General features: G+C 41.7%; 2 protein-coding genes across 14 annotated transcripts in view; one reads left to right on the top strand and one right to left on the bottom strand.

Annotated features, from left to right (window-relative positions):
• The window catches only part of LOC138739281 (neuromedin-S-like), an 83781-nt gene extending 78882 nt beyond the window's left edge, over nucleotides 1-4899 (bottom strand). Inside the window, exons 1-2 of one of the 2 annotated variants that reach the window (XM_069891043.1) lie at nucleotides 3558-4757; nucleotides 2594-2877 (exon numbers count right to left, since the gene is read on the bottom strand). In XM_069891043.1, coding sequence (XP_069747144.1) covers nucleotides 2594-2602 — 9 coding nt within the window. In that variant the 5' untranslated portion in view covers nucleotides 2603-2877; nucleotides 3558-4757. Of the gene's footprint in view, nucleotides 1-2593; nucleotides 2878-3557 lie in introns of both variants that reach the window. The other variant, XM_069891042.1, reaches the window with a different exon arrangement.
• The window catches only part of chst10 (carbohydrate sulfotransferase 10), a 36528-nt gene continuing 13747 nt past the window's right edge, over nucleotides 2811-25591 (top strand). The window contains exons 1-4 of one of the 12 annotated variants that reach the window (XM_069891037.1): nucleotides 2811-2928; nucleotides 10765-10799; nucleotides 10891-11005; nucleotides 21225-21319. In XM_069891037.1, coding sequence (XP_069747138.1) covers nucleotides 10912-11005; nucleotides 21225-21319 — 189 coding nt within the window. In that variant the 5' untranslated portion in view covers nucleotides 2811-2928; nucleotides 10765-10799; nucleotides 10891-10911. The other 11 variants (XM_069891038.1, XM_069891033.1, XM_069891028.1 and 8 more) reach the window with 11 other exon arrangements.

The raw sequence follows: 25591 nt of genomic DNA, 5'->3' as shown, positions 1-25591 counted from the left end.
CTAATTGACTAGATGGATCCACATAAGGGGTTGCAGGTCCAATTTTACTTTCAGCATATTGAGATGAGGGCTTACTCTAATACAAGACCGTCTCCTCCTCCTCTGTTACCGGTAAGGTATCTTTTTCTGCAGTCCTGACAATTTCTTCTTCTTCTTCCTCCGACAATGTGAATGTTTGTTTGACCAGTCTGTGGGGTCTAGGCCTCTCCCTCGGCAGTCCACAGGCATGTGTGATTGATCCTGCAATTCAAGAGGTTGAAGCTGTCACTTCTTAGCTCCAGTGCCATCTTCCTTGGTACCCTGGGGAGGTGGTGCTGGAAGTACCTGGATCTTCGTCGGAGATTAACGCGATGAACTCGAAGGAAGAGGAATCAAGTCTCCAGCCTCCATTTCCAAGGTAGGCCCTAGTTCTTCTGTACTTGCTGCTTGCTTTGAAGTAGTTTTTTCCCCACTGTTTGTACTTTAGCTTTCCTCAGAGTTGCTGTTATTACTGATTTAAAAGGATTTTAATGTTGTTGTTTTCAAAAAGAATTCTTGAAAAAAAATTGGGTTTTAAGAGGTTCTGTCAGGAGAGGTGTCTTCTCACGTCTCACACCTACGCCATAATGCCACGACTTCCCCCCCCTCCCCCACTGGGATTTATTTATTCAATTAAAATGATTTATTGAGATCAAATAGTTGTGGTTATTACTAATAATTGGAAGTCTCTTTATTTTAGGTTGTTTAGGGGCACTCTTTGTTATTTAATTTGGCTCTGGAGCCTTTAGTTATTGCCCCTCGAGGCTCCATTGACATTCAAGGTATCAAGAGGAGTGATACAATGCACAAGGTTTTATTATATGTGGACGATTTATTAGCTTATATTTCTGACCCTAAGAAATCTATTCCTTTTATGCTGTCCTTACTTTCTGAATTTGGTAGTTTTTCAGGATACAAATTAAATATTTATAAGAGTGAACTTTTTCCTATTAATAATCTGGAGTATCTATACGATCAAATACCCTTTAAAATTGATAAGAACCAATTTAAGGATCTGTACAAATATAATTATCTCCTCTTGATAGAATATACAAAGCACGCTTTCCAGATGGTCTCCAATGGTATTATCATTAGTTGGTCATATTAACACAATTAGTGATAAATTTACCAAAGTTTTTAAATATACTTTTCGAGCACTACCTTCCTTCACCCCCAAAATATTTTTTGACAAGGTAGACTCTAAGATATCTTCTTACATTTGGAATAATAAAAATCCTAGATTGAGCAAGCCTTTATTGCAGAAACAGAAGAAAGACAGAGGAATGGCTCTCCCTAGTTTTATATTTTCTTATTGGGCTATTAATATCTGATGTATTACCATTTGGATTTATGGGAAGATTTGGAGAGGAATTCGGTTAGGGGTATTTTTGGCCTCATTGCTGGGAGCTCCTTTACCCTTTGTGTTATGCAAAATTAATAGACGAGATCTTAACCCAGTTTCTAAGCATATAGTAAGGATTTGGATCCAGTTTTGTAAATTTTTTGGGTTTTAATAATTTTATCCAGTAAAATATTTTAATATATTTTTTAAAGCATCATTGATTGATCAGACATTTTCAATATGGAAAACTAAAATAACCTTTTCAGATCTATTTGCAGGAGAGAGCTTAATATCTTTCAATCAGTTAACAGACAAATATGATTAGAGCAAGGCACAATTTTTTAGGTATTTCCAAATTAAGGACTTTCTGCGTGCTTTACTTACAAACTATCCTTCTGCTTACCCATCTAATATGATAGACACCTTTTTTCAGGTGTATCCACTTCAAAAAGGGTTAATAGCTACAATATATAATTGGTTCTTAACTTGAGACTGATACCAATGATAAAATTAAAGGTGCTTGGGAATTGGAATTCCAATAATTGCTTCCGGACGATCAACAGAATCATATTTTTTGACTAGTAAATACTTCCTCAATTTGTGCCTCTCAAACCTTGATTCAGTTCAAGGTGGGTCATTGGGCACAGATGTCTAAAGATAAGTTGACCCATATTTTTCCCCAATGTAACCCGACTTGTGATAGGTTCAAAATTGAGGTAGCCACTTTAATTCATATGTTCTGGTCATGTTCAAAACTAGATAATTTCTGGAAATGTGTCTTGGAAACAAATGTTCTAAGATTAGAATTACAACCAAATCTATTAACAGCTATTTTTGAAATCATACCAACGCAGATTGGACCTGTTTCCTAATACTCTTGTAGATAGGCCTGTTTTCTTATACCTTGAATGTAATGCAACTCTCCTCTTGTATACAGGTTTGATATAACTCAATAAACAGATTGGAAAAGGAATGTTTCAACCTCCACCCCTGCAAGGCATTCCAGGCACCCACAACTCTATGCACAAAACACCCCTAATATGTCCCCTCAACTTTTCTCCCCTCACTTTATTCACGTCCTCTCGCGTTTGTTATTCCCGTCCTGGGAAGAAGGTAAAAGTTCCCTTATTGTCACCTAATACTACATTTAGAATGTAACACACTTGAGATTCTTTAACTTTGTCTGCTGGAAGGGAAGACAGAGTCGCCGCTTTGTCAAGCGCCTCTGCCCACCTTATCCATGCCTCTCAAGATGATTTCTAGTCTCTTGCTCACACTTTGGGGAAGGGCTCGGGCCTGGATCGTCGGTGCTCTCGGGTTATCTCCTGCGGACGCTGCGAGACCGGCTGAATTCCTCCAGCGTTTCTGTGCGTTTTCACCACAATCACCGCGTCCGCAGGGTCTCCCGTTTCACTTGCGCACAAGGTGCTGCCCAGGAAGGCTGCAGTGCCGGCTCCGTCCACGAGGTGGCTCGGAGCTGCCGTTCCATTCCTGTCCAGTAGAGGACGCTTCGAGTCCTGGGAAGAAAGTGTGCAGATGGTGGTGGGATCGAGGGCTGCGCTAACCTGGTGGGTCCCGCTGCTTCCCGAGGATCGAGAACCAACCTTCTGAGCCCTCCGTCCTGACAGAGTGGTGGAGGCCAGTTTGATGCTGACAGCCCCTTCCTCGGGCTGCTGTTGAGGGGGTAGGGAGTTCCATGGCCGAATCCCGGGTCTCACCCACTCCCACCGTTGAGGGGCCTGGCGTGGCGGCCGGGCTGGGGAATCGCCGCTTCTGCCGACGGTGGTGGTGGTGGTGGTGGTGGGGGGGGGGGGAGAACCCGCTCGGCTGCCGGCGGTGGGCGGGGGCGATCTCCTGGGCCGCTGGGGAAGGAGGTCCCGCCCTGCTTCAGCTGATGGGGAGAGAGAGATGGAGGTCAGCGCTTCTGCCGCTGGGTGGCAGCCGTGAGTGGGGTGGGGGGGAGGGGGTGGGGCCGCCGGCGGAGGGGGTTAAATGTTCACCGAGCGGCCTTCAAGTCTGCCGAGTGGCGGGGCGGAGGTCGCTGCGTGGGCCTGGGGACGGTTGTAATCAAGTCGTGGTACCAGGGTGTCGGGTGACGGTGAATAGAGGACAATTTCAGTCTGGAAACCTGGCTTTGTTCATTGTTTGGATGGGATTTGGGAGGCGATTTTATTTTGATGAAAGGACTTCCACATACCCATTTTGTGGATCGATCTTAAAGGTCCATGAAACAGGTCAATGTGCCGAGCGGCGGGAAAAAAACATTTCTGGACAAAATGTAAGTAACAAATATGTTCCTTCAATGTTTGATCGAGGTCTGCACACTCTTTGCCCCCACACATGAACCTTCTTTACACGGGAAAGTGTTATCCTGGCGCTCTGAGGAGCTGAAGGTAATCACAGCCACCATGTTGAGGGTCGTTAACGACCGTTTTTATTCAAATTCAGCGCGCCCCGATCATGAGCTCAATCACCTGGTCCATTGTGACGTCATAATCGCTGCCCAGGAGGGTGCCCGCTGGAAGGGAGGCTGGAGTCAGAGAGAACACCTGACACCAGAAAGCCTGGCCATCAGGATGGACTTTAAGTGGCAATGGAACCTCTCTACCAACCCGTTAGACTGTGGTAGGCTGTGGTGTGGTGCAGTGTTATCCCTAAAAGCCTCACCAGCTCCAACCATAGGGCGGAGGTAGATTGAGCACCCCTGTCACTCGTAATCTGCGCCGGCACGCCGAAACGAGCGATCCATTAGCTGACCAGGGCTCTAGCGCACGTCTATGCCGCTGCTTCCGGGACTGGGATGGCTTCTGGCCACCTGGTAGCTCTGTCCACTATGGTGAGCAGGTACCGCGACTCCCTGGGCACCAACAAGGGGCCCACGACAATAATGTGGATATGTTGGAACCTTCGTGGTGCCGGGTCGAAATGTTGGTCAGGGGCCTGCGTGTGCCTGTGGACTTTGGCGGTCTGGCATCGGACACAGTTGTGGGCTAATGCTGCGACCTCCTTGAGACCATGCCAGATGAATCGCTGAGCCACCATGCAGACGGTAGTCTTTACTGAGGGGTAGTCCTGTAGAACTACCGGGCATGGTGAGCCTGTGAAGGTATCGCAGAGCAGCCACTGGGCGGAATCGGGGAGGCGGATATCCTCAAGCTGGAGCCCTGATACTGTGGTGCGGAGAGCCTGGGTTTCGGCATCGCATTGTTGGGCCTGTGCGAGCTGTGCGTAGTCGAGATTGGGAGCTAGCGTGCTGATGGCCGGGTGGGAGAGCGCGTCAGCGACTACATTGTCCTTACCCACCCTGTGCCAAATGTCCATTGTGAATTCCGAGACACAGGACAGGTTGCGCTGTTGCGTGGCTGACCACGGATCCTTGGCCATTGATAGTGCTTGGGTGAGGGGCTTGTGGTCAGTAGAGACGGTAAAAGTCCTGCCCTCTAGGAAATATTGAAAATGGCGGAAGGTCGTGTGGGCCCGTCCAGGTCACCAATGTGGTGCTCTGAGGAGCTGAAGTAAATCACAGCCACCACACTGATGGTCATTAATGACTGTTTTTATTCAAATTCAGTGCCCCCCCCCCCACCAAGGGCAGCATGAGCTCAGTTACCTGGTGCATTCTGATGTCATAGTTGGTGCCCAGGGTGCATGCTGGAAGAGATGCTGGAGTCAAGAAGAAACCCCTAATGACGCCATCTCCTAATGTCTGCCCCGCCATGTGGCAACACAAGCGGGACTGGTTCGCCATTAGGCTTTGCGCCACCACACGATTACCTATACACTACCCGCCTCTGGAAGCCAGGCTTGCTTGTTTATACAGAACAGCAGAAAACCTGGGTGGGTGAGTCCTTTTACAATGTCACACCTAAATGCTGGAGGAACTAAGTTCCAGCATTTCAGAGTTTTTACTGTAATCTCAGCATCTGCAGCCTATCATGTTTCTTTTAGTGTGACATTGTGTTGAGAAAAAGATTCAGTGGGTTGGATCCAAGGGTTTGCAATCACAACCCCAAGCAGGCCTTTCGAGTGAAACAACACTTGTGTATCCACAGATGCATCCAGTGCTCCCTTTGTGGCCTTCTCTACAACTGAGAGACTGGGTGCAGATTGGGAGATCGCTTCACTGAGCATCTTCCCTCCGTTCGCACCAGTGACAGAATCCTCCCAGTCGCCAACCATTTCAGTTTTGTGTCACACTCCCATACTCGCATGTCTGTCCATGGCCTTATGTCCTGTCCCACCAAGACCACCAGTAAGTTGGAGGAACAATACCTGATTTTCTGTCTGGGCACTCTCCAGCCAATGACATTAACATAGACTTTTCTGGTTTCTGCTGACCTGCTCTTCTCTCTTCCCTCCCCCACCCCCCACCCTTGCTGCTGTTCCTTACCTTCTCCACCTATTGCCTCCTGCCTTTGTGACCATGCCTCCCCTCTACTCTTATTTTTCGGATGCCTGATAACATTTTACCATATCTTGATGAAGGGCTCAAGCCCTAAACAACAGTTATGTATTTTTTAATCTTTGCGATGTAAAGGATACTTTTGACTTGCTGAGTTTCTCCACCATTGTGTTTTTACTCAACCACAATGTCTACAGATTTTTGTGTTTTACTTCTGAGCATTGTTATGGCGTTAATTCAGGAGTTTGAAGGCTGCAGGGAAGAAACTGTCTTTAAGCCTGTTGGTGCGTGCTTTCACATTCCTAAGACTTCATCCCCAATGGGAGGATGGAGAATAGGTCTGGGACATGATAGCTCTTTCAACTTTATAATAATCTGACTACATTTTATTATCTGACAAAGCAGTGTTTCCCAAGACCACAATGAACACACATACAGACATGATACATGATTATACATTGTGTGAAAAATGTATATATAAAAATATAATATAAAATAAAATGTATAAATATTCTGAAACAATGTACTTTTGTTGATGAGACCCAAGGTTACAGGAGATTCATCAATCTCTCAACATGTAGGAAAAAGCTAATTTCTAGCCTGGCAATCCAATTTTGATTCTCCAGTACCTATTACCTGATGGTAGTAGGTCAAAGATACGGTGTGATGGACAGAAGAGATCCTCAATAATTTCATTATGTTGTCTGCCTTTTTTTAAGCACTGGATGAGTTAAATGAAGACCATAGAGAGGAGAGAAGCATTTGTTATGCTCTGAGATGCATTAATTACCTTTTGTAGCATCTTACAACCTTGAGCAGATCAGCTCCGTACAATGCTGTAATACATCAAAGGAACATTGTCAAACAAAGCTTGTGAAGGGATAATTGTTAATTTGAGCAACTGGACAAACTAAAAAGTATTACATATCTTAATGTTGGAAAAAAGCAGGGAGGGAAGGGATTTGGGCAAGAAACTGATGATTAAATCATTGACTGTTGAGTACATAAAGTGATAACGTGGGGTTATGAGGAGGGCAGCATTAGAAGAATGCTAGGGAAATGAAAATCACAGATGTAGAGGCTGCAGAGAAGTTTGAAAATAAATTCAAAATTAAGGCTGCTTATTTTTAAGTCATTGTATGTAAGCAAGATCAAGAATGGCACTTGGTGAACATTTGGTCTCAGTGGGAAAACCTCAGAAGATGGGGCGTGTCACGGCTATGTCAAACCTAGTGCAGTTGAATGATAGAGTAGTTGGTGCTTTTATCTATCAGCTTCAGCGATATGTTTGATCGTGACATTGAGTTTTCTCTCTCTTTGGAGTTTGTAACTTTTCCCTGCATGGATTCTCTTCCCCTTCTCCCATAACTGTGCACTGATTTCCTCCCACACACCAAAGCAATATATGTTAGTAGTTATATTGGCTCCTGTAAATTACCCTGAACATTGGGGTCTGGCAGAAGAATAGGCCCATGGAAGGGGTGAAGTTGATGATGATACAAGAGGATATGTGGGATTAGTGCAGATGTGTGATCAGTGTAAACGAAGTGGACCGAAGGTTCTGTTTCTATGTGGAATGATTCTCACTCTAATTATGTGGATTCAAGTTTCAGCAAGTAATGAGAAGCAGAATGAGACAATTACAGAGGTTGAAGGAGCAGTATTTATTATATTGTGGATGTCTTAACTGTCGTTTGGAACGCTTCCAATGATCTGAGGTAGTAGCTTTAATTTCTGTACATTTTGTAAATAAATTGATTAATGTTTGTTGATTGGTTGCGTGTGTAGTAATTTATATTAGCTGTGCAGAACAAGCATGCTTTTGCTCACAAAAGAAAATTTGAGTTTTACTGTTAACTTTGGGTTTAAGAAATGTTAATATTCCAGTTAGGTTACATTGGATGTATTAAAGCCACTTTTGCTTTTATAACTATTTACAAGGTTTTGTATGTGTGATTATTGGGATGTGATCATATTTTTGATCATTTCTTCTGGTCTGAGGTTGAGATTGTATTTTGTCTGGTTCTGTTGTGAGGCTTCTTGTAGTGGTCTTGTACTAATGGACTCATAAAGTTGTGCATGTGGGAATTCTCTATAAACCCGAGGCAATCCGAATCTACTATTTTATCCTATTCACCCATCAATGCGAGGCTTGCTTGCAATAATATTGACCTGAATCATGGTTTTTCCACCAGGTTTAACCAAAAATATAAAACTTGGAAAGCTTGTGGTTTTAACCAATAAAATACTGTGCTTACAAAGGAAGAAACTGTTGAATTTTTGTTCTCAAAATACATGTTTTGCCTGCTAACCACTCTTATTTGCCTGTATGATGACTGATCAGAGGCATGATGATAGTGGAGAAAATTAAAGAGTGAAAGTCTCGGCAGAAAACTTCAGGTGTATTTGGTTGCATGAAAAAAACGAATTGTTTATTGTCACATGTACGGAGCATGTAAATGCTGTTTTGTGTGTGAAAGGGGGAAATTAACTTGTAGAGCAGGTATTTCAATAAAGACAAATAAATAGTATAGGAAGTAGTGTTACAATAAGTCAAATAGTGCAGGATGCAGATAAAAATACAAAAACAATGCAAGGTATAGAGAAAAGTACAGTGTAAAAACAAAGCAAGTGCATCATCTTTTGGCAGTGAGATCCACTTAGCAGTCTGATAACAGCAGGAAAGAAACTACTTAAGTCTGCAAGTTCATGTCTCAAACGCATCTCCTGACTGGGGAGAGAATAAGGTACGACTGTAGTGGGATGTGTCCTTTAAAATGTTAGCAACTTTCTGAAGACAGCAAAAGGAATAGACATAGTTGGTGGAGGGGAGATTGATTTGTGTGTTGCAGTTCCTTGCAATTTTAGGCAGAGCAGTTCCCTTACTGAGCTGTGCTGCATCCAGACAAGAAGCTTTCTGTGGTACGTCTGAAAATGTTAGGAGACTTTGGGGTTATCCTGAATTTCCTCAGGCTTCTGGGAAACTATTCTTTGGTGGATAACAATTTTGTCAAAGTTGTTCCATGAGAGGGAATGTTGCCATGTGTAGAAAAGCCAAGGAGGTATAGCTTTAGTAAAATAAAATCAATGAGGCATTGTGACGAATACGATGACATTTGTGGCTTAACTCATATTGTGAAAGGTTACAGAGTAGGCTCCCTTCAATTCGCATGCAAGAAAAGATTTTCTCATTCAGGGGTCAGTAAAAGGGCAATAGAAGAGTGATAGACTTCTAGATATTTAAAGAAATGAAGGAATGGGGTCCATGCAGGAAATTGGCCCTAAAATAAGCTAATTTTACTGAATGGTGCAGCAGACACAAGGGGCTAAACGCCCATAACTGCTAGTGCTTTTGTGTTCTTATTTTTGATTTTCTGCAGACCAAAGAGATCAAAGGATAAACTATCCATTAACTGAAGTACTGTAATTACAAATATAAACTGATTCTAGCAGAACACTAGTCAAAACAGGAAAAAAGGCCCACGGACAGAACCGGAAATAAAAAGCCAATAACCTACAATAACATTTGATTCTCAGCCTAAGAACTGGCAGAAGAAAGAAAGGAAGTTAGCATATCGGGATGGGTAGAACATCTCTACTAAGATGAAAGCAAATGATTTTATGGAGCAGTTTGGATCAGATTATGCTGCTTTAGACTTTGTCATGTGTTTATAATAGTGAGGGTGTGGTGACATGCCCAGGATCTATTATCAGTTTGAAATCTTATCTCTCGTCCCTCACTGAGTGCCCTGGTTTAGCTTTCAATGGCAAAGCAGTACTGGTAAACAAGATTCATTTATTGTCATGTAATAGTACAGAACATGTCAGATAATATGAAATTGCCTTCTGCCTGCCTTAAGGCAGAGGAAGGGTCGACATTAGTGTTGCCCGATGCCCCTTTGAGTAAAAGATGAAAAAAAGCAATAGAGTCCCTTCAGAGTCACTGAGTGTCTGGGATTCACCTCCAGTGCTCCCACAGCCCCTGCAGCCACACAGACTCTAGTTGGCAACCCGAGCTCCAGATCCAAACCAACACAGTCAAAAATACTTCATTGCCTGAGGCCCTTTGGGAGCCCTTCTTGCCCTCAGCACACTCTCCATATCTGGCTCCTGTGAGCCAGTCTCCAGCAGCCCATAGACTTTATGGATCCCCTGACCACAAGTTACCAACAACTGCAGCCTCTGTGGGTCCCCAGACCATAGGTCTCCCAGAGCCTATGTGGGCCCCTCAGTTGCTGAGCCACAGCTGTGGTCACCATCCTGTCAGGTTATCTCCCCTCTTCTCAACAGGGTGGGAGGGAGTTGGGGGGGGGGGCAGAGAAGGGGGGGTTGTTCTCCCCTTTACTGGTGCCCTGCGCCAGTGTGCACCTCCTCTGGAGTCTGCAACCCCTCATGGCTGCTGCCGAGCACAGATGCTGCCATCTTGGGCACAAACCCTGTGGTAGCAGATTTTAAAATAAAGCCTCCTTTAACGGGCTATTTAAAGCCTGTACAGAGCCATTGGCATTAAGACTTGACAGTTGAACCCTTTGGAACATTGCTGTGTCTCCGCTGCACTCTCGCATCTGTACCAACAGCAGCACTACCATTTTTTTTTTGTCGTACTTCACCTTGTTTCCAGCTCCCCACACATTATATGTTGGGGGTTGTTGGCAAAGATTTCTTCAATGTGTCTTTTCCAGAATGAAAGTCTGTAGTGGCTTCTATTTATCATACCGGCAACTTGTTTGAAATAATTCATAAATGTATTAACAAAAGCAAAATAATCTAAATTATTTAGTGAAAGGTATATTTTGATGAGAGAGCTAATGGACTAAAGATATATAGTTCAATGATTTTAACATCTTTCTTTGGTTTCCAATTTAATCTTGTGAACTTGTGTGTTAATATTCCATGACGTCCTGCTTTTTTTTATCAGTTTAAAGCAAAGAAAAAGTAGTGTTTAGTTGAATAATTGTTTTTAATTGCATTATGTTTGCAAATAACTTATTTTATTGCCTAGGTTTGAAAAGCTACATTCAGTTGAAACAAAACATTGCAAGTATACTTTTTAATCAACTTCTGAAAACCTTGTATTGAGGATATGAAAAATACTCTTAATTTTCAATCATTTTGTTTTATTTGGCAGAACACACACAAGCAATGGCTTATGTCTGAAAACATGCGGCACCGATGTTTGCTACTGGTTGTATGTGGATGGGTATTTTTCACGTTGCTGTTTGTCTTGTTTATCAAAGATAAAGGTATTAACTTATCATTTTCAGTCTTTGAGATTTAATTTGTGTTATTTCTTTAATAATGTAACAATATATGTACTATCATGAAATACATGTCACCATTTCTGTAGATCTAATTAAGAAAATTGTATGGTTATTTGGTGTTTGCTCCCAACCTACTTTTACATTTTCTGCACTGCTAGTGAGTTAGGAATGGCAGAATAAGATAGTTGGTTGTATGGCTGGAGAAGTAGTACAGGTAGGAAACCGTGATTCTTGTGGCACTCAATATATTTTAGGCTGAGTGAAACATGAATGTCTAGACTCTGTGATTGTGGTAAAAACATACTGAAATATTGGTGGGACTCAGCAGTCTTTCAGTGTACACTGAAGATAAAGATATATTGCCAACATTTTGGGCCTAAGCCCTTCTTGAAGGAATAAGCAGAATGAGGAAAAAACAGGAAATCTCAGAGTAGAGACAGTGTTGTCTGGGGGAGGAGTTAAGATCAACAAAAGTTAATAAGGGGAGAACTGAGAATTGATTATGTGTGTGTGAAAGGAAACTGGGTAAAAGGAGAAAGACAGAGCTGGGGGGAAGGCGACAGGATAAGTGGGGGAAGGTTCATTGAAAGCCAGAGAATTCAATATTAATGCCATCCAGTCGAGTGGTGCCTATTCAAATATTGAGGTGGTGTTCCTCCAATTTGTGGGTGGTCTCAGTCTGGCAGTGCATGAGACCATGGACAAATGTGACAGCAAGGAATGGGATGAGGAATTGAAATGGGTGACCATAAGGAGATCCATGCTATTGCAGCAGACAGAATCGAGATGCACAACAGTCTGCATCCATTCTCTCCAATGTAGAGACGACAACAACGGGAGCACTGGATGCAGTAGATGATGCCTGCAGATTCACAAGTGAAATGTTGCTTCATTTGGAAGGACTGTTTGGGGCTCCGAATGGTGGTGAGGGGGGAGGTGTGGGTGAAAGAGGATCATTTCCTGTGGTCGAGAGGATGGGTACCAAAGGGATGATTGGTGGAGAGGGAGGAGTGGACAAGAGAGACATGGAGGGGGTGCTTCCTGTGGAAGGTGAAGAGGGGAATATATGTCTTGTTGGTGGGATCACATAGTAGGTGGCAGAAATGGCAGAGGTACACGTGTTGGATGTGGATCTGGTGGGGTGGTAGGTAAAGACGAGAGGAATTCTGAGGAATGCAGAGGGGGCCAGGGCAAATGTGCGGATTATGGGGGATATGTGGGTGAGTGCCAAGTTGATGATAGTAGAGGGAAAGCCACATTGAAGGAGGAGAACATCTCTGATGATCTGGCCTGAAAGTCCTTGGCCTGGGTGCAGATGCGATGAAGGAATTGAGAGAATGGAATGGAATCCTTACAGGAGACAGGGTAGCTCTGGGAGTTGGTGGATTTGAAGAAGATGTCTGTTGAGAGTTTGTTTCCTGAGATGGAGACAGAGAGTTCAAAGAAAGAGAGTGTTGCTAGAGATGAAACAAGTGAATTTGTGGTCGGGGTGGAAGTTGGCAGCAAAGTAGATGACGTTGATCAGTTCACCAGCACCAAAGTAATCGTCATTGTAGTATGGTCCTTGCTGTGTAGGCTTGTGGCATGGATTACTCCACATAGCCAACAAAAAGGCAAACATAGCTGGGGCCCATGCGGGTACCAGTGATTACCCCTTTAACATAGAGGAAGTGGGTTGAGTCGAAGTAGAAATTGTTGAGGGTGAGGACAGGTTCTTCCAGCTGGAGGAGGGTGATGGTGGAGGGGGGCTGGTTGGATCTATTGTCCAGAAAGAAGCAAAAGGCTTTGAGGCCTTCGGATTGAGGGATGGAGGTGTATAAGGAATGGATGTCCATGGAAAAAAATAAGGCAATCGAGTTCTGGGAACTGGAAGTTGTTGAAGTGATGGAGGGCATGTGAAAAGTCCCGGATATAGGTTAGGAGGGGTGAGGGGGAATGAAACAGATGAGGTAAATGGAGACCAATTTGGTGAGGCTGGAGCACATAGACATGATGGGTCTGTCAGGTCAATTGGGTTTGTAGACCTTGGGTTGGAGGCACAGTTGGAGTCCAAGCCAGGGAGGTTACTGGAAGTGATGAGTTCCAAGAAGGTGCATTTTAGAGGTTTGATGAATTTTAGTGGGGTCCTGTTGGAGGGGTAAGTAAGAAAAGGTGTTTGAGAGTTATTGTCTAGCTTTGGCCAGTTAGAGGTCAGTACACTAGATGACAACAGCACCATCCTTGTCGATGGGTTTGGTGGTGAAGTTTGGATTGGAGCAGAGAGAGTTGAGGGTCAAACTGAAGTGCCAGTTGATGAAGTAGACAAAGACGATGTGGTCAAACAATAATCATGGCTTTTATTAGCAGAAACTCGTGGTACAATAATGAAAGACAATAAGTGTATATACAGTTATACCCAAGGGGAGTGTCCTTAACAGTAGAGATAATGTACAGCCAATATTAGTACAGCAAGGCTCGCCAGAGGGGAGATGGGCAGCTTGGCAGACATTCACCACAGTCTCCCCCCGGCAGAAGAAGGGTTAGAATCAAAAGGACAGCTGCTAGGAAAGACTGAAGCAAGCGATACATGGATGCTATGTTTGGCATTGAGAATATTCTAACAGCCAAAATACGGCAGTATCTAGCAAGCAATTGAAATATAATGAGATGTTTAATGAATATGTCAGCCTATCAGGTTGTTTATGAATTCTGGTGCTTCTTCTCAAAACAGGTGGCTCCTTTGCAACCTTGGGAACTGGTACAGGTCCTGGGTCTGTAGTGTGGGAAGGACTGACTTCTGGACCCGGTCCAGAATCGCCAGCGTGAGGCAGTGGAGCCTCAGCATGGCCATCTGAAAGCTTACTAAGGGTCACAGGCTGGGGGTGGGGGGGGATGAGTCCAACCTCTCAGGCTCACTCTGAGTAGGGGTGCGAGGAAGGGGCGAACTAGGCGAGGCCAGATCCCAGTACTCCTGGGAATTTAACATGAGCGTAGTTGGGGTTAGTATGCAGTAGCTGAACTGGTTGGACTAGCGGGTCTGTTTTACGCATCCGAGCATGACTCTTCAGCAGCACAGTTCCAGGCTCAGATAAACAAGCTGGCCAGTCCATCACAGTTCCTGATATCCTAGGAAAGGCAAACACACGTTCATGAGGTGTTTGATTTGTTGCAGTACACAATAAAGACCGAATAGAATGTAGTGTCTCAGGCAGCATCTCCTGCCACCGGGTAACAGGGTAACCATGTGTTTTTAAAGCAAGATTAACAGACTTCCAGACTGTAGCATTAGACCTTACAACCTGCCCATTGCCCTGCGGGTTGTAGCTCGTGGTACGGCTGGTGGCAATCCCCTTTTGTAGCAGGGCTCGCCACAGTTCAGCGCTCATGAATGCTAAGCCCTTATTGGTATGAATGTAATTGGGAAAACCAAAAATGCTGAAAATCTGTCAAGTGACTTAATGACAGACGCTGACGAGACGTCAGGGCAGGGTATCGCAAAGGGAAACCTGGAATATTCGTCAATTACAGTAAGGAAATATACATTTTTGTTGTTGGAAGGTAACGGCCCTTTAAAATCTAAGCTAATCCTCTCAAAAGGTTGGGTTGCCTTGATGAGAGTGGCCTCCGGAGCTTTGAAGTATTGCGGTTTGCATCCTGCACAAACAGGACAGCTTTTAGTCAGTTTCCTGACTTCTTCCAGGGAGTAAGGAAGGTTGTTAGCCCTTATGTAGTGGAAGAATCTCATGACTCCTGGGTGGCACAGTCTCCTATGGATCTCTTTTAGCCCCTCCAGCTGAGCACCAGCAGTAGATCGTGACAATGCGTCAGAGGGATCATTTAACCTGTCCAGTCTGTACTGGATCTCATAATTATAAGTTGAGAGCTCTATTCGCCAGTGTGCCATCTTATCGTTCTTTGATTTTACTTTTGTGTTTAGTACTGAACATGTAAGCTACAGATTTCTGATCAGTGACAAGAGTAAATTTTCTGCCTGCTATAAAGTGTCTCCAGTAGCGAACAGCTTCAATAATAGCCTGGGCTTCTTTTTCAATGGCAGGATGTTTAAATTCAGGTCCACGTAATGTGCGGGAGAAGAATGCCACAAGTCTGCCCTTTTGATTAAGGGTTCCTGCCAAGGCACAATCTGAGGCATTGGTTTCCACTTGGAATGGGACATCCTCCTCAATGGACAAGAGTGCAGCTTTGGCAATATCAGCTTTAATTCTCTCGAAAGCCTTCAAGGCCATTGGAGAGAGAGAGAGAGAAAGGAAAAGATTTAGTGTCAAACAGAGGGCGTGCCTTCGTGACGTAGTCCCAAACCCATTGCAGTAGTAGGAAAAGAATCCCATACACCTTTTTGTTTTAACTTTATTTATTCGCTCAAAAAACAAATAATATATGACATATGCAACAATTAAACATAAACATGAATGTTTTTTTTATATCTGTGCTTCCCTTCAGCCAACTCTTCTATGGAGAGCCAGAAAAAAAGAAAGAATATTAAAGAAAAAGTTAAATATACATATTAAAATCTAATCAATATAAATTGAAATGTAAATATTCTGAGTATAACAGCCACTTGTTAATAAAAAAAATTATAATTATCATGCAAAACATACGTAATTTTTTCCATTATTAAACAATATTTCTCATTGTGCCATCTATTAATATCAATCATATTTATATCTTTCCACGTACTAGCAATACACTTTTTCGCTACGGATAAAGCTAAATATACAAAAGCAAGCTGAAACTTATCTAATCCCAAACCTTTCAAATGTTGCAAACTACCCAATAAAAATACTGTTGGATCTAAAACTATTTTAATCTTATACAGGTATTCTAAAAACAATTGAATTTTCTTCCAAAAAGATTGTATTATGTTTACATAACCAAACAGCATGAAAAAAAGTTCCAACCGTATCACCACATCTAAAACACAAATCTGATTCATGAAAACCATATTTTTTTTAATTTTTCAGGTGTCAAATATAATTGATGTAAAAAAAAATGTAATTAATCATTGCATAACGTGCATTTATCAATCTAGCTACACTGTCATAACTGATATCTAACCAATCATGTTCAGAAAAAATAAAACCAATATCCGCTTCCCATTTAATTTTTGCTCTATCCCAACCCTTTTTATCCATACCATCCTGTAATATTTGATACATAGATGAAATATAACCCTTCTCTAGTACCTTCATAAGAAAAGTCTCAAATTTAGTCATTTTAGATAAAATCATATCTCTACCAAACATACATTTCACCAAAGATCGAATTTGATAATAAAGAAGTAAAGAGTTCTTATCAATACCAAAACCTTCCCTCATCTGATTAAAAGATAAAAACTTACCCTCTTTAAAACAATCTCCCAAATTTTTCACACCTTTAAATCTCCAATGCAATAAACTTTGATTATGTATAGAAAAAGAAATAAGTTGATTATTATACAACGGAGTCCAAGCCGATAATTTACCCCTAGAGCCTGTCATTTTATTTTTCTTTATCCATATCTTCATTAAATGTTTTAGTATAGGCATATTATATTGTTGTAACAAATTTATATTCCATCTAAACAAAAATTGATGTATTTCAAATTCAGAAATACTTGCCATCTCAATTTTAGCCCAACTAGGAGGCCGTACCAAATCCATCAAATAACTATTAAGTTGGGCTGCTTCATAATAATTTTGAAAATGTGGTAAACGTAATCCCCCTAACTCGTATTTCCGTTAATTTATTCAAAGTTACTCTCGAAAATTTATCTCTCCATAAAAACTCCCTAACCATTTTATTCAAATCTCAAAAAAAAAATTTTATCAGGTAAATACGGAATAGATTGAAACAAATATTGCATACGCGGAAAGTTATTCATCCTTATATTTATCCTACCCATTAAATTAATAGGTAAATCTTTCCATTTAATCAAATCAGTTTTAATTTTTTTTTCATTAACGGAGCATAATTTAATTTATATAAAGATTGCTAATTAACATTCAAAATTATACCCAGATATTTAATTCGATCAGTCCACTTCAAATTAATAATGTTCTTATAAACTGAATAATCCCCTTCACTTACCGGTAATATTTCACTGTTATCCCACCCATACACCTTTTAAGGGCTTTTGCTGAGTCTTGGGGTGGGGTCGGGCGGATTTCTCCCTTGCAGACAATGTAGCGCAGAATGGGTAGCTCTATTGCGTTGAACATACATTTGCCCTCATTAAATGTACGGTTGAGTTCTTTAGCTGTTGCTAAAAATTTCTTGAAGTTGTTGTCATGCTCAGCCTCTGTTTTCCCACAGATAGTGACGTTATCCAGATAGGGGAACTTACCCTGTAACTCATATGTCCTAATAGTCTTATCCATTTCCCTCTGAAACACAGACACACCATTAGTGACCCCAAAAGGTACCCTTCTAAACAGATATATCCCCCTCTATCACCCTCAAAAGCCGTAAAGGGCCGTTCCCTTTTCTTAATGGGGATTTGGTGATAAGCTGCTTTGAAGTCAATAGAGGAGTACACTTTGTATTGCGCTATCTGATTAATCATTTCAATGATGCGTGGCAGGGGGTAAGGAGGCATCCAGTTAGTGTAACGGTTGATTGTCTGGCTGTAGTCAATGGCCAGTCATCTCTTTGTGTGATTTTTCACAACACTACTTAGGCCCTGCATGGACTCTTGCTAAGTTCAATTACTCCCTCTTTAAGCAGTCTCTGGGTCTCCGCTTTGATAAACTCACGATCCTCTTTGCTGTAAGGATGGCTTAGTGGCAATCGGCTGACACTCGGGATAAATCACTGAAAAGGGAAGGAGCTTTGATCTTTAATGCGGACAGACCGCAGTAACTAGCTCAGGGGATGGTAAGTGTGGGTAGTGGCCCACCGAAATTAAACACTACATTGTTCATCTGAGATTGAATATCTAACCCCAGTAACGCAGGGGCACAGAGATCTGGCATAATGAAGAGCCATACATCAGCAAGGCAATGTCCCTGCAAATTTAAAGTAACTTTACACTTGTCCCTTACAGTTTTTGTAAGTTCACTACAAGCCATCGATATATTTTGGTTCGCTGGATATCTCCGGAAATTTAAGGCTCTGGCAACTTTTTCGTGGATATAGCTGTCAGTACTCCCCGAGTCTATTAGGCAATCAAGAGTCTCACCATTCACCTCCCCCTTCATAGTCGACAGTTCCAGTCCGTAACATCCCCCAAGCTTTACAGTCAATTGAGCTATCACAGGGGATCTCACCGTGCCGTCACTTGAAGTCAATTCAGCCTGCTCGTCTGAAGATTCCACCTTTTCACAGTTGTCTTCCATTCCTGCAGCTCCAGGACGCATTTTCTTGGTGCTTCTCTTTTTCTTCTTATCAGTGGGAGTACTTTTCGGCTTACACGCTTTAGCGAAGTGGCCGATTTTCCCACAATAGCTGCAGGTAGCAAATCGAGCCGGGCACTTCTGTCTGGGATGCCAGCTCTTATCACAGAAGTAGCATTTTTCAGCAGTTTGTCCTTTTTTTTCCTTCGGGATTCCAGCACTCCTGGATGTTTCCTTTTCGGTTTCTAGCATTTCACTGGACTGCATGGCACTTCTCAGTGTTTTGACTAGAGTGACTGCCCGGTCATAGGTTAAGGGCTCCGTCTCCAGCAGCCTCTGTCGGATGTAACTGGAATCGATTCCGTTGACAAAAGCATCCAGCTTCAACGGATTGCGGTGTTGTTGCACATTGACTGCCCTGACATCACATTCATTTGCCAGTGAGTCGAGAGCCATTGCATAGGCAGCATCACTTTCCCTGGGTTTCTGGCGTCTAGTCGGCAACTGGTGTCGAGCAAGCACCACATTCCGTGGCCCTGCATAGTAAGCAGTCAGACATTCCCAGGCTATAGCCAGAGTGGTAGCTCCTTGCGTTACGGCGAAAGGGACTTCACCCAGCAGAGAGTTCAGGTGGCCCCCACGGTATTGCCTCATCGACCACGTTGTTTTGAGCCATGTAGTAATCAAAACAAGCAATCGAGTGGTTGAAAATTTCTCTGGCCCTCAGGGCAGACTGGTCGATAATCAGCCGCTCTGGCTTGAGTGCTGCATCCATTTCTGCTAATAAAATTGAGGTGCCAGTTGATGAAGTAGACAAAGACGATGTGGTCAAACAATAATCATGGCTTTTATTAGTAGAAACTCGTGGTACAATAATGAAAGACAATAAGTGCATATACAGTTATACCCAAGGGGAATGTCCTTAACAGTAGAGATAATGCACAGCCAATGTTAGTACAGCAAGGCTCGCCAGAGGGGAGAGACAGGCAGCTTGGCAGACATTCACCACACAGGCGTTCAGAAGATGTGAGATTGGGATGAGTGAAGAGAGTAGTGTAGTCAATACAGTTGATGTTATGGTGGTAGTTGGAAATATAAAGGTCCAAAACAGGCAGAAGACTGGAATGAGGAGTCTAGGAGGAGGAAGATTTAAAGTGGGAGAAAGGATCTGTAGTGCGGGGTGGCGAATCATGGTTGAGGAAGTAGGCATGGAGATGGAGCTGACGGAAGAAGAGTTCAGCATCATGGCATCACAGAGCTAGTTGAGGTGTGGGCGAAGGGGTACAAAGGTGAGGCCTCTACTGAGAACAGAGCATTCAGTCTCTGAGGGAGAAGATTGAAGGGGATAGTGAAGACAAGCAGGGGTTAGGGTGAGGTTCAGTGGGGTGGAGGATGTCAGGGAGGGAAGGAGGATGGGCTGGAGGTATATTAATATCCATAAGGTTTTGAATTCTTCTGTGGTTTTGTTGCCTTGAACAATAACTTTGAATTGTCTATCAATTATCCATAGATAATTGCCTTTATTTAGCTTGTTATAATGAAAATGGTCTTATTTAATTCTTTTTAGTTTTATTTCCCATTCTATTCACCATGTGAATGGTGCACTCTTTCCAAATATATTTAGAAATCAGATTATATTGCCTTAGCAGCCTTCCACAGTTTTTAAAAAAAATTATCTTTAAATTTGCTAAAAGTGGATAAACAGATTGAAGGACAAACATGAATCACAATTAGCATGTTGCGCTGAGAAAAACATTCCGTTACTTCCAATGTTAAATGATGCTGACATCAAATATATAAAAACAAAATTAGCTTGCATATCACTACAGCTTTTTGATTTTTTTTAGGCCTGTGCGTATTCAATGCTCAAAGATAACACCGTCAATTTGCACAAGTTGTAACAAAATTATTGAGTCATACTCCCTGAACTGTATCAATGGTGCTGAGGTGCAATTGGTCGAGAGCTTTATGATTGTAGGTGTAACTTTTAAATTTAGACAAAGAGCATGGAACATGCTTTTTTGCCCCATGAGTCTGTGCTGCCTAAATACACCCAATTAACCCACAACCCTGGTACATTTGAACGCTGGGAGGAAACTGGAGCCCCTGGGGAAAACCCACACAGACACGGGGAGAACATACAAATCCCTTGGATAGCACGGGATTCAAACTCCGGCCCTGATTACTGGCACTGTAACAGTGTTGTGCTAACTGCTATGCTAACCATGCTGCCCAAATAATTATTATAATAATAATATTCTGTTCTGGTCCCATTATCCTTGATGATACAACCAAGAAAGTGCACAAATATTTCCACTTCCTTAGAAACCTAAAGAAATTTAGCCTGTGCCCAGTGTCTCTTTCCAATTGTTTTTTAATGCACATAGAAAATATGCTATCCAGGTGCATTACAGCTTAGTATGGGACTATTCTGCCTGAAACTGCAAAAGGAATTGCAGAGAGCTTTGAGTGCATCTCAGGCCATCATGCAAACCAATTTCCCTCCATTGACTGTCTACACTTCCTGCTGCCTCAGGAAAACAGCCAACATCTTAAAAGACCCATCCATCCAAATCAGACAGTCTTCATCTCCTACCTTTTGGGCAGAAGATGTGTGAGTTTGAAAAGGTGTATTGACATATTCAAGTAGTTTCTTCCTTATTTCCTCAGACTATTGAATTTTCTTTTGCATTACCTGTTGCACCTAAGTAATTGTCAACTTGCCTTGATAACACAAAGCAAAGTTTGAACTGTATCTTGGTATACATGACAATAAACTTCATTTGAAAACCCATAAGCTGATATAGAACACCTAAAGTGATTGGTAATAATATTTTTCTTGACCAATTGCACTGTCCTGAGATATCTGAGTTGAATGTTGTGTTTTACAGAGTATGGTACTAAATCACAAACATTCGATTATACCGTGACCACATACATTGAGAGACTAAAGCTTCAAGAAGAATCTTTGCTAACTTATAAGAAGGTAAGATGAGTAGCTCCCTTTTTATTTTGGGGGGGACTTTAAATCACAGAAGCTTATCATGGAGCTTTCACAGCTATCAGCTTCATTGAAATTATTGTACTTCAAAGAAAAGTAAGAACCATTTATTTCAGTATTTATATTTTGGGAACTATTTGTTTTTTCATTTATATTTCCATCCATTATATAGAGAGATAGATCTTTGTTTGGAACAGGTGAAGAACGCAAGAGAACCAGATTATAGATGAAGGAATGAACCAATAATAAAATCTAGAAAATAAATTGTTTTAGATTCAAGTTAACTTGAGGAACAATTAATCTGGATTTGTTTAAAACAAAGAAAATTTAAATGGGCAAGTAACCAAAAGTGATAGGTAATAGTTTGGTACTATGGACTCTAGGTTCTCAAGGTAGGTTGAACAAAGAGATTCACAAATCACCAAATTTGTACCTAACAATTCTTGGCTTGGCCTAATAAAAATGAAGACTTCTGAAGGGAAGACACCATTTTTCTACTGTGCATAAAGCTGTAGACAGTGTGTACAATAGAATAGATTAACATCTATTTAAAAGTGATTTTTAAAATGTGTTGGGATATTCATTGGAAATAACATCTAATATTCTAGTAAAGCTAATAGTCGAGGATTGCCAACATCCTGAGCATCAGGTATTTACGATTAGACTGGAAGGAAAAATAAATAAATTTTCTAGTCAGGACCTTAAGAATTGAGATGTTAGTGTATGGAACAAAAAAATGAGCAACAACAAATGATATTTGTGCCACAACAGTGAAATTCCTTGATGTAGTAAGTAATTAGACTACAACAATTATGTTGATTTTTGTGAGCCTAGAGCCACATGAAGAGAAATTAAAAATTTGAACAGGCCTTAGCTAGTATGTGAATATTTAGCTCTACCATCATTCGAATAAGCAGTTTAATATTGAATGCAAAAAGAATAGGCAGAGTTGTATTATTTAAAATCTCTGGCCAGAAAAGTACTGTACAGCTCTTGATTATCGAAAATGATTGGGACCAGACCTATTTCAAATAAATGACTTTTTTGGATCTGGCCATTTTTTTTTTTTTAAAGCCCATTAGCAATAGCAAATCACTTGTATCAACAACAAACAAGGGAAGGCTTTTAAGCATTAAAATAATGTTAATTCTCACCAAAAAAGTACTGGCCGCTGCTGATCACCATGACCTCCCAACTGCCGCCACCAATTCCTCACACATCCCCACCAATCCATGACACATCCCCATCACTGCTGCCAATCCCTGAGGAGGCTTCCTGAGCTGGTGGAACACGCACTGGTGAGCTGACGGACTCCTGTCTCCCCGTAGGCTTGTCCTGGAAGTGGCTGCACCAGCTTTGCGTCCTGGTTCTTGAGCCCAACACCGATCCAGTCTTTGCCTGCGCACATTCCTCCTCCCAACCGCCGCCACTGATCACCGACACCTCCCCACCGAGGTCCCCTCTCCTGCCCGGGAGCCCGAGGCTCTGCTCCTGCTCAGGAGGATGTTCTCCTTGATGATGCCAGATCCAGGGTTTCTTCTGACCACTTGTGGCTGGGAGACAATGGCACACATTTTGAGTGGAAGAATTGGAGAGAAATGTCAATTGGAGTAGGTAAAGAAGAAATGGAAAGAGAAACAAGGACAATTGTTCTAATTTCATGTTGGGTGAATTTTTTTTCAACCTGTGAGGTCATTTGGCTCTGAAAAAAATTTTTGGTTAACTCAGGATTTCTGCTTGTTTTGGATATCCTTATTTATCCAAAACTTTTCGGAGGTGAGCAGGCGTCCCGGATCCAAAAAATTTTTGGATAAATGAGGATTTTGGATAATCGGAGTTGTACTGTACTTTTATTTATTTAAACTCTTAAAGTTAGTGATATGAAGTTTAAGATCTCCTCCTCTTAAAAGGTGTGGAGTTACCCAAAACACCATCATCTCTCTCATGATGGAGGAGTATGAGAGGAGAAGTAAGTGACCTGAAATTATATGGTAGATAAAACAATGCTGGTTATTTGTGATTCTGAGACCAAGGCTGCCCACAAATTGGACACCACCACCTATGTTCCATTCCGGCAGTCTCCCACTGAATGGCATTAACATTGAATTCTCTGGTTTCTGTTTGGTCCCCCTGGATCTCTCTCTCTATTCCTCTGTCTCCTTTCCTCCAACTCACTGCCCTCTTTTAGACTGAAGGCTGTCAGGCTGTGAGAGTGGTGGAGGTGCATCCCTGGACATTCAGTGACTATTGGGGGGGATGGGGGGGGAGGAGCTTTCTCTTGCTTCTCTTTCTCTGATGTAAGAGGTGCTGGGCAATTTCTGCTGATGGTGAATCTGCCTGCCTTTCGTGTAATATTACTTTCTCTGTTTTATTACATGACAATAGAAGAATCTTGAATCTATAATACCGACGTTTCCATGTAGAATTGCTGGTATTTCTGCAGAAGATTTTGGCCATTTTTAATAGTTGTTTATTCCAGGATTAAATAATATTAAGAATAACCCAAGTTTTTGTTTGGAATATCAGTAGATCAAAAGATTGCAATTTTATGTGGATGACATTCTAGCAAATGTTTACCAGTTGCAAGAATGATAAGCAAAACCTAATAGGAAAGTTTCTAGGAAAAATTATGATTTACAGTAACATATAAAACAACAAACTGGAGGGGTTGTTTAAGCAGTTTATGGAGTTTAAATTTTTTTTAATTGGGTGATCACATCTTATTCTTGTGACAAAGATAGGCAAGTTAAGATTAAGGAGATTAGATACATGGTTTGACAGATGGTGTTTATAGAGGCTTTGAGATTGTTAAAGTATTGCATGTGTTTTAGAGTTGAAGAAATTGTAACTTAATGGACCACACAAATTGAACAGGTAAGACTGAGCTGGGAAATGTCAGAAGTTTGGTGTAGGTGCTACATGTGTTGATGTATTCAGAAGTCATGTATAAACATGCAAGTTCCATGCGTACTCAGCACTGGTGTTTACCAACTCTATGCTTGAAATGACAAAAATGGAAAGTTCCTGTGAATACCATTTATTTTAATAATTTAATTGAATTTTAAAGTGTTAGTAAAACTAAAATATATCCAGAGCCCCAGACAAGTTTGATAGTTGGCTGAATCTGGAAGAACAAGTTGGTTGCCATTCAGGATTGGGACATTTTCAGGCAGCAAATTGATGCTGGCTCCAAAAAAAAGTTCAAATTTATAATTACCATGTTGGGCAACAACAAACCAGGATAGAGTTGCAGTTGGCAGTAAATTCTGACTTGGTGACCTCATTTTGAGGGCTGAGGAGAATTTTGTGCTATTACCAAAAGGACTGAGAAATCCTAAACTGTAGAGTGTTATAAAAGATGAGTATAATGAAGTGATCAAATTCAAGGTGAAGAGTGGAAAAGTATGGTCAAATTTACCAATTGGCTGATAGGAAAAAGGTCATGAAAGGAAAAAAGGTTTTATAAAAACAATATGAAAAGGAAAAAATAGCTTTGAAGTTCTGATATACAAACATGCGCATGTGTGTGCATGCATTTATAGATATCCCCACTTTTGCTTACATATAAGAGTAAGTGGGTAATCTTTAAAAGATTAGGTCCCATTAGGGACCAAAGGGGAAGTCTGCAATCTATGTGTGGAGACAGAACGCGTAGATGAGGTCTTAAGTGAATATTTATCTGTATGGAACTAAGGAAAAGAACATTATAATTTAATTCATTGGGGGGGAATGGGGGGCAGTATTTTTTTAAAATTAGTATCAAAATGGTAAAACCATGTCTTAGCCAACTTGAATAAATCCTCGGGGTCTGTTTAAATGTATCCCTGGCTGCTATTTGGAAGCAAGGAAGAAGGTTGCTGAAACCTTGTCTGAATTTTAAATCTTCATTGGCCACAATGAGGAGCCAAATGACTGAAAGGCAGTAGGGCCCTCATTCAGAAAGAACAGCAGGCATAAGCTAACTTAGTCAAACACAATGGTTGGGATGTTCTTTGGGGAGGGTGGTGGGGGGAAATAGGGTCAGCATTTATCTTAATTAGAAAGACTGGAATTAATCAAGATAGTCATCGTGGTTTTATTGGGGGAGATTCTGGCTGACCAATTTAATTGAATTTTTGAAAGAGTTGACTATGAGAGCAGCTTGATTCATGTAGTCTACATGGTCTTCAGAAATGGTCATTCATGGAAGACCTGCTGAAAAGCTTTGAGCTCTTGCAATCTTGGATAAGTTGGTAAATTGGATCCAAAGTTGGCTTG

Source organism: Narcine bancroftii, chromosome 7 (assembly GCF_036971445.1).
Source record: "Narcine bancroftii isolate sNarBan1 chromosome 7, sNarBan1.hap1, whole genome shotgun sequence".
Taxonomy (NCBI): Eukaryota; Metazoa; Chordata; class Chondrichthyes; order Torpediniformes; family Narcinidae; genus Narcine; species Narcine bancroftii.
The sequence above is the reverse complement of the archived record's forward strand: the minus strand, read 5'-3'. Positions and strand labels throughout refer to the sequence as shown.